Here is a 9333-nt window from a genome sequence, read left to right as displayed (position 1 = left end):
GTGTGTGTGTGTGTGTGTGTGTGTGTGTGTGTGTGTGTGATACAGTCTATGTGTCCGCAAATACACCTAGACCTGTGTTTTTCAGCCCCTGTGGCAGGGACTTACACACAAACACACTGTCACACATAGACACACACACACACACACACACACACACACACACACACACACACACACACACACACACACACACACACACACACACACACATATACAGTGACCTCAGTCAACTGACAAAATACTTACTGTAGCACTTTGTCTCGTCATTGTTTACGTGTGTGAGGTGTCTTTTGTGTTTTGTGTCTGTGTGTGTGGGTGTGTGTGTTTGTGTACAAAGTGCTTGTCTCAATGAATTAGTGTCCTCTTCACTAAGTGTCGTACAGAAATTATGTGCAATGCACCGTCAGCATATTTTTTTGTACGAGTAAAACGCTTATATATCGCAACACGCACACACACACCCAAACCCCCCCCCCCCCCCCCCCCCCCCACACACACATACACACACACACTCCACATTGCATTAGATAGCGTTCATTGAAGTCTGTTTCTCTGTCCAGATCCTGTATTGTTAATACGTTGTTGTCGTTATGATATTGTTGTTCGTCCATTGGTTCGTTTCAAGTGGATCATAGGCTCTTTGATAGAACAAAGAGCCGCAGCTGTCATCAATGGCCCTGACGATGAGATCTAAGAAAAACAGACAAATGTAAAGCCAGACACTATTGAGGAGGGCGCCCCAAAATAACAGTATCCCTCCTGGTCTGCTCCCTCTTGACCATCTCATGGTTCCACTCTTCTCCCTCAGCCCTTTTCCCAACAATTTAGACCTGCGAAGGGAACCAGTTCCGTTCAGGATCTGGTTCGAGAACCTGAGCACCAGCCCCGTCCGGGATCCAGTCAAACTCTAAACTCTGGTTCAGGAACCAGATCGGGTTCTGTTCAGTATTCCTGGAACCTCTGCACTGTGTAGCGAACCGGCCCCCCCTCCCGCCACTGTTGAGCAGTTTTGAATCCATTGCAATCAAGAATGAGTCATGCATCCACGCTCAGTACCCTCTCCCAGCCAATCGCGTTGCAGAGCTCCTTCAAGACCCGCCTCCATCACAGCTCACTCACATGTTCTCTCGCTGGGGCCTTTAGAGTCGGGGGAGACCCCGGTACGGATCGGTGGATCCAATGCAATATCCCCATTCTACACATAGGACCCGGAGCGGTTTGAATGTAAAAGTGTGTTAATGTTAAGGATAGTTCCCTGATAGCAAAATGTGTGTGTGAGGAGGGGGGGTCTCTGGAATGAGGAGGTGGGAAGAGTCAGGATGATGGCGAGCATGTGGTTGTGAATGGGAAGGTATCTCAACTTGAAAGAGTGCATTGTGTCTGAAGGCGGATTTCACCTCAGCAGGGGATTTGATGACAAGAATACAAGTTCCTTAATTAAGTTCTGCACACAGCAGCTTGTGGGGGGAAATGTAGAATAAAGAAAGTGATTTGAAATGTTTTATTGCCTTAAGTCGAGTCAATATTATATTTTCCAAAAACGTTCCTCGCTCAAAGCTTTTTATACTCTCAACTGATAAGTTATTTTTTGGTGTTTAATTATTTTCCTTTGAGCTTCATAAAACATGACATTGCTTTTAAAGCACCCGCAATAGTATGCAGCTCTTTTCTTAATACTATGGTAATACTAACTGCGATACAGCATTATATGGGTATGTTCAGCACACTTCTTCACTCCCAACTAACTTGTTTTACTGTGCTGCCCTCTTTGTCCCCTCACTCCTCTATCTACTCCTCATACGACCTCATCGCTCATCTCCGCTCTCCATCTTCTCTCTATCTTTCTCTCTCTCCCTCTATCATCTATCAACGCCAACCCCCGCCCCCCCGGTCCTATTCTGCTCCCTTCTGGCCTTCAAACTCGCTCTACTTCTCCTCTCCCTGTCGCCTCTCTCTCTCTCTCTCTCTCTCTCTCTCTCTCTCTCTCTCTCTCTCTCTCTCTCTCTCTCTCTCTCTCTCTCTCTCTCTCTCTCTCTCTCTCTCTCCTCTCTCCTCTCTCCTCTCTCCTCTCTTCACCTCACCCCAACATCCCTCCTCTGCTTTCTCTATCTATCCTCCATCTCTCTCTCTATACCTGTCTCTCTTGTCTCTCTCCCCTCACCCTCCTCTCTCTCTCCCCCTGTCTTCTCTTCCCTCTCCCAATCCTTTCTTTCCTCTCCTCTACCCCACCCCTCACCCTCCTCCCCCCCCCCCCCCCCCCCACCCCTCCCAGCATGCTCTCCCCTCTTTGCCAGGAACCTGGCGGGGTGCTGTGGCCCCCGGCCTCCCAGGGCTCCGCCTCTTCGGCTCAGGGACGCCACCAGGGGGTGGGGCCTCTGCGCGTGCGACCGCCGGCCCCGCCCATCAGCGGCAGCAGCGTGTGCGCCCACCCCACCTACTACCACGCGGTGTATGACATCCGGGTGGAGCGCTACTGCGACGAGCCCCGCTGCCCCACCTCCTCGGGGCTAGGGGGCGGCTCCGGTGGCAGCATCGCCCTGGTGACCGCGTCCGACTCCTCCACCCAGCTGATGCCGCCGGCCCGACGGAGAGGGGGCGTGGTGGACCACCGGGATGTCATCAAGGCGCACCAGTCGCACAAGTTGCTCAACACGCCAAAGGCCCGCAGGAAGCAGTGGGAGTGAGTCGCTGTCTGGCGTGTGATTGGTTTGTTGTTTTTGGCCGGGGGGGGGGACAAGGCTCGACCTGACCCTACTAGTGGAGTCCCATTGGGTCTCGCTATAGCTCACTAACTAGCTCATGTTTCTGGTCGTTTGTGTGGTGGATTCGTTATTGTTAGGTTAGTTGGAACACAGAGGAAATTACATTTTACCTGATTACAGGTGATATAAATTCATTTTCCTGTGAATATACATGATTTCAGGAGATTTTCAAGATTATAGTTAATTTACGGATGGCCTTTTCTTTTTCTTATCTTAAATCTATAATACATAGCTTAAAGTTCAAATTCAAGTTCTAAAATAAAGTTTGTGTCGCCGTTACACATTTGATAAGAACATAGATTGTATGCATGTAAACCCCTCGAGCCTCCGGTTTTATGACTGAGGTTGTAAATCCTGACATTATGATAGTTTGTTCCAGTGTTTGGTATTCAGCACCACACAGCGCCATCCTTACATTACCAACCCCCCTGAATGTATTGAGACTTATTTGACAGTGATCCAAAATCTTACTGTCATATGGTGAGAGAGAGAGGCTGATGGGAACTGACCAACGTTCAACTCCACGTTGCTTTGATTGCTGTTTTCATGGGGCTGGTTGTTCAAGTCAAATTGAACAGACCGGTGGAAGGGAAGAATTTTTGTCGCTCGCTCGCTCGCTCTCACTCTCACTCTCGCTCTTTCTCTCTCTCTCTCTCTCTCTCTCTCTCTCTCTCTCTCTCTCTTTGTCTCACACTTTCTCTCTCTTTCTCTCTCTCTCTCTCTCTCTATCTTTGTCTCACACTTTCTCTCTCTTTCTCTCTCTCTCTCTCTCTCTCTCTCTGTCTCTCTCTCTATCCCTCGCTCTCTGTTTGCTCAGTTTCTTGCTCTCTCTATCCCCCTGAGTTAGCATTTGCCTTCTCCGTGTCTTTAATCAGCAACCCGGCATACTGACCAATACTTGATTGCCTCTCTGCCATCCTTCAACACTCCTACCCTCCCTGCTCTCTGTTCACCCGTACATTAAACCATCCATCTCATTTTCCGTGGATGTATCATGTGGACTCTCATTACAGCTGACGGTCTGGGGACATTAAGAGAGCATTCTTGGGACTTTAGGCAAAGATTATGGTCCCATTTGGGAACATTATGGGGACATTCTAGGGAGATTCTTGGTCGATTTTGGGGTGATTCTGGGGGAATTCTGGGGACATTCTGGAACACTCAGCGGACATTCCTGTAAGGTTCTGGTAACGTACCACAAAGTTTAAGGGTCATTATTTAGACATAATGAGCACCTTCCCGGTACATCTGACAGTCTAGGACATTCTATGTACATACAGTAAGGTTCTGGGGACATTCTGAGAACAAATGGACATAAGGGAACATGATTACAGCAAACATGACAATCTGGGGCCATTTCGGGGTAACTCTAGGGACATTCTCGATGCATTCTGGTTACATTATTGGAACATTCAAGGACGCTCGTATTCTTGGGATGATCAAGTTCTGGGGACATTCCTGGGGACATTCCGGCTCATTTTGGAATATTTGAGAAACTGTGTGGGGTTCCTTTCAGGCTCCCTAGGTTCCTGGTGTCCTCCAGTAGGGGCAGAATGTGCAAAACGTTTTGTTTTTGTATTCACGTATCTTTCTCTCAAGGTAACACTGGTGTGTGCAGACGGCAGCAGTAGAAGTTTGCTTACAGATATTGCAATGCTGACACCTGGTGACTTCCTTAAACGCAACAGTGTGGTTCGGATTTTGTCTAATTTATATTCATAGTCATACACTTAGCCAGAGCTGGAATATATACAGATGGCGTTGTTGGAGTATGGCCCCATTCCAACACAACCATCTTATTGTCCTTGAGAAATAGACTTCTGTCTCTTCTGGCACGTTTTAATGTTTCTCCGACGAATCGCCACTAAAAAGCCAATTCACTTAATACTGACCATTTGGTGGTCGCATTTATCTAAAACATCCTTCTGTGCACACATTTTGAACATGGGTCGTGCCAGTGGGAATCAAACCTCCTTACCCTGGCTATTTCTAAGCTCCATGCTCTACCATTTGAGATAGACAGGTTATCTTTGGGAAACAGCCACACATCTGATAAATCCGCAACAGATTCTCTCGAGCTGCACCAGTGATCTGGCCAAGGAGGCTGGAGTAAAGACATGAAGTCATGCATGACGGTGGGTAGGCCCTTTTTTGTAAACTCTGCAGACCTTAACATGGCTGGTGTCAGGCCAGAGGGGGCATCGCTGTTTTGTTCTCTGCCTGCAGGGGTCACTGGTGGGCTGTGGTGAGCGATGAGCTTTCTCTTTTAATTAATCACTCAAATCAGGTACATTTATCAAAGACCATGGGTTCTGCGAGATGTGGTGGTTAATTCATTTATTCCCCAGACATAAATACTCCATTACATAGTGTTCCGGAAAACGTCTTTGATTAATGGCGTCTTTCTGAAATACAATTGCGATCCTGTGTGCATATGTTGTTTGAGACCGCTACGTGTCCTGGAATTCGGTTGCTTTCAATAGATAGTGTTATTGGTTCAAATCATGGATCTATCCGATACCTCCATACATTTTTTTTTATCTGTGGTAGACGAGTTAACAATGCTACTCCAAACAAATGAAATGCAAGTTCCTATTACAGACTTATGAATAAATAATAAATCACATGTATCTAACCTCTTAACCTACAACCTGCAAGTATAAATGGCATCTTGGATGGCATGCTGTCCATCCCTTCTTCTGCATCTTCTCCTTTCTGCTCTGTCCATCCCTCACCTTTCAAAAGAAAGGGAATATTTGTCTACGCATGTTAATTCTTAGCAGGCACGATTTGTGCTGAGTGACTTTGAGATGAGGCTGAGAACAGTCAAAGCACTATGTATATGTAAGTGCATTTCCCTTGCTCCCTCTCCTAACCTACCAACCCTCTCCCTCTCCTTCTCTTTATCTCAATTCAATTTAAATAATAACACATTTTTTGGCATGAAAATGCCAAACCAGTTTTAAAACTAAACAAAGGAACACATGAAGTAATATAAAAGGAAAACAATAAATGCAAAGTGATGTATAAAGATGCATGACGTTATTTGAGCTCTCTCTGCCTTGCTACGTCTCTCTCCCTCTGTCTCTCACTCTGTCTCTCCCTCTGTCTCTCCTCTCTTTCTCGACCTAAATCGTCACTCCCCTGCTGTCTCAAACACCTGCCTGGGACCACCAAAACAACACACACACAGACAAACACACACACACTCACTCGCACAAGCAGACAAACAAACACACGCACACAGGACCACGCAGTTCAACCTTGGTCCCGTTGTGTTGGAGAGCCTCTAGGAGGCAGAGGATCTGAGTACCTGAAGGTTAACTGTAAAGGTTGTTTGAACTGTGCTATTCAGAGGAAACATTTTCTAGCAAATTAACACAAACATGCGCACACACACCCTCACTCGGTCACTCAATCACTCAATCACTCACACACAGGTTATAACTTTGATCAGGATGACGTGTAGAGACGTTGGACACTGTCATCAATAACTGACACGCTGCTCTTATTTCCCTGAAATATATGACTTCCTTCATTCTAATATTCAGCCTTCCCTTCTACCATAGCCCTCTCTTTCCCCCTCCGGCCCGCCCTTCTCTCTTTATGTCCTATCCCCCATTTCCCGCCTCTCCTCTCTCTCTCTCTCTCTCCCTTCACTCTCACCCCCTCCTTCTCTCGCTCTCACACTCTCTCTCTCTCTCTCTCTCGCTCTCTCTCTCTCTCTCTCACTCTCTCTCTCTCTCTCTCTCTCTCTCTCTCTCTCTCTCTCTCTCTCTCTCTCTCTCTCTCTCTCTCTCTCTCTCTCTCTCTCTCTCTCTCTCTCTCTCTCTCTCTCTCTCTCCCCCTACAGCCTCTCTCACACTTTTCCCCTCCACCCTCTCTTCTTCTCCTCCACCACCTCTCACTTTGTCTCCCTCTACCCCTCTCACTCTCTCTCTATCTCTGCTGCGCCGATGCCCATCGTGGTCAGTCAGTTCACTAGGTTGGCACGGCGACAGAGTGATGCTGCTGCCAGGATGCTAAGGACCTGCACGCATCACTCCTTAAGGCTGTCACACTACTTCACCCATACATTCATTCATCATCGGTGCTTCATTCACTCATTCATTCATTCACCCATAAATCTTTCGTAAATTATTTAATGAATGAATTAATCCATCCGTTTATTCATCTGTCCATCTGTTAGTTAATCTTTCCATTTGTACACTGACACGAGGACATGCACACGCACACACACAGCCACACACTCACACACACGCTCGCACACATACACACACACACACACACACACACACTTAACTCTCTTGTCTTTCTATAACCATAAGTACACTCTGAGTCACCCAGCACATGCACTCTCTCTCACACCGAACACACACACACACACACACACACACACACACACACACACACATACACAAACACGCAGGTACACACACATGCACACAAAGAAATACCTTTAACAGGCCTTAAACTTAAACAAGCTTAAACTTAAACAAGTATATTACAAAGATGTGTGTGTGTGTGTGTGTGTGTGTGTGTGTGTGTGTGTGTGTGTGTGTGTGTGTGTGTGTGTGTGTGTGTGTGTGTGTGTGTGTGTGTGTGTGTGTGTGTGTGTGTGTGCGTGTATGTGTGCAACTTGTGTGTGCGTCTATGCTTGGTTGCGTGTGTGCTTTGTTGTGTGTGCGCTGGGTGACTCACTGAGTAGCCTATATGTGGAGGTTAGCTAAGGTTTAGCAATCATGATAACACGATTACAATCGAGGCCATTATCTAAAGAATCCTATTATTATTTTTTACTTTTTATTCATTTAATTGTGGCAGTGACGTTTGCTACGAAGCCAGTAGTGCCCAAGTCATCGAGAGGTGACGTGGTCTAATGCTGGATAGGAACTCAGCAGCAGAATCTTCTCTGTAGGGTAATTCTGCCCCCTATTGTTCAGAAGGAAGAAGTGCACGATGTAGTGTGGAGTTTATAGTTTATGTATTTAAATAAGGATATTGAATGCATGTAAGTATTGGATTCATATAGAGGACAGCTCTCACTGAGATTATAAGATTAAAGTTATAAAGCATACCTATGCTATATTAAAGTAGTACCGATAAGTTGTAGAAGGGGATATAGTAGAGGCAGGTTTGCGGAAAGGGTAATAAACATTAGTGCTAAAGAGTTTAGAGTGTAAAAGGGCTTCATGCAGTAGACTACAGATAGACTACAGAATTTAGCTGGGAGTCATACCCCAAGCCCTCCTTATAATATGGCGTCAGAGCAAGCAAGCAATATACATTGCCCTGCCTTAATATACCATCCATTTCAGATATACATAAGAAAGAGGAAGAGGGAGAGGTGAAGGTAGAGGATATTCCAAAGGCAAAGCAAGGTTCCGTTGATCATAATACGGTGCTGTAATGGTTACTGGGTTCGATCCCCGATGTCCACAGCGCAATCGATAAGATGACATGTCTCTGAATCAATACAGGTAGCTCCTTAAAGCTCTAAATAGTGACATGGCTGTGTGTGTGTGTGTGTGTGTGTGTGTGTGTGTGTGTGTGTGTGTGTGTGTGTGTGTGTGTGTGTGTGTGTGTGTGTGTGTGTGTGTGTGTGTGTGTGTGTGTGTGTGTGTGTGCGCGCACGCGCATATACATATGTGTGTCTGCGTCTCTGTGTAAGAAATAGAGACGTTGAGAGAGTGTGTGGTGTGTTCGAGGTATATACATTCGATTGGATGACCTACTTTGCTCTACCTGAACGCGCCAAGACAGCGTGTATCACATGTGTGGTGGGATGCGAACACACGCACTCCAACGATAGACTCAGTCGAATATACGCTCACACACCCAAACCACCAATGCTTTATGTAGTGGTTTTTCGGGACACAGTGAGGGTTTTCAAACGCCGGTAAGGAATGCTCCATGGAAATGCAGGACAGTACCACACATGACCACTAGATGTCAGTAATTACACACTAAGTTACTCCAAAACATACTATCGCACGTACTTCATGTACACCAAAACATGAATTATTCCTTCCCAGCTATAATGAGTGTTTGAGTGTGTGATTTTCGAATCTGTAAAATATGGCAGATTGGTATACGTCTCCCAATCAGATTTTGATGCAGTTCCTCCAGTTAGCCACTGGGTTACAGTGGAGCACCACCTAGTCCTACTCTCAAGAGTAGAGGAACGAACTGCTGACGCAAACACGACATGCATCCCCTCCCCCAGCCTTATCCAGCCAGGCATTACGGGACATGCCCTGTTTTCTTATTCCTTAACAGAAACAACCCTTCCTCAATTCCCATGTCTGTATGGTGGACTTGAGGCCTACCAATCTGTTAGCAATGTTTAAATCCCTCCTGTACATGCTGGTCGTATCAGGGGTTGCTGAACATGTCGTGTGAAACCAGTCATCTGTTAGCTACTATAGAAGGATACAACCTACTCCTCCTAGCCCAGACCCAAGAACCTGCCTGAAGGGGATCAACACACATCCTTGGCTGGTATCGTTTATTGTAGAGGAGAATGGATTGTTCCGTACCTGTCCCTGGTTGGTCAGTTGCCAGAGGGAAT

At 46.4% G+C, this 9333-nt stretch overlaps 1 protein-coding gene across 1 annotated transcript in view; it reads left to right on the top strand.

The window, feature by feature from the left end:
- Nucleotides 1-3989: 3989 nt before the first annotated feature.
- The window catches only part of LOC130378714 (voltage-dependent P/Q-type calcium channel subunit alpha-1A-like), a 38650-nt gene continuing 33306 nt past the window's right edge, over nucleotides 3990-9333 (top strand). Inside the window, 1 exon segment of the mRNA XM_056585409.1 lies at nucleotides 3990-4004. Coding sequence (XP_056441384.1) covers nucleotides 3990-4004 — 15 coding nt within the window.

Source organism: Gadus chalcogrammus, chromosome 3, assembly GCF_026213295.1.
Source record: "Gadus chalcogrammus isolate NIFS_2021 chromosome 3, NIFS_Gcha_1.0, whole genome shotgun sequence".
Lineage (NCBI taxonomy): Eukaryota > Metazoa > Chordata > Actinopteri > Gadiformes > Gadidae > Gadus > Gadus chalcogrammus.
Note: the sequence above shows the minus strand (reverse complement) of the source record. Positions and strands in the feature narration are given on the sequence as shown.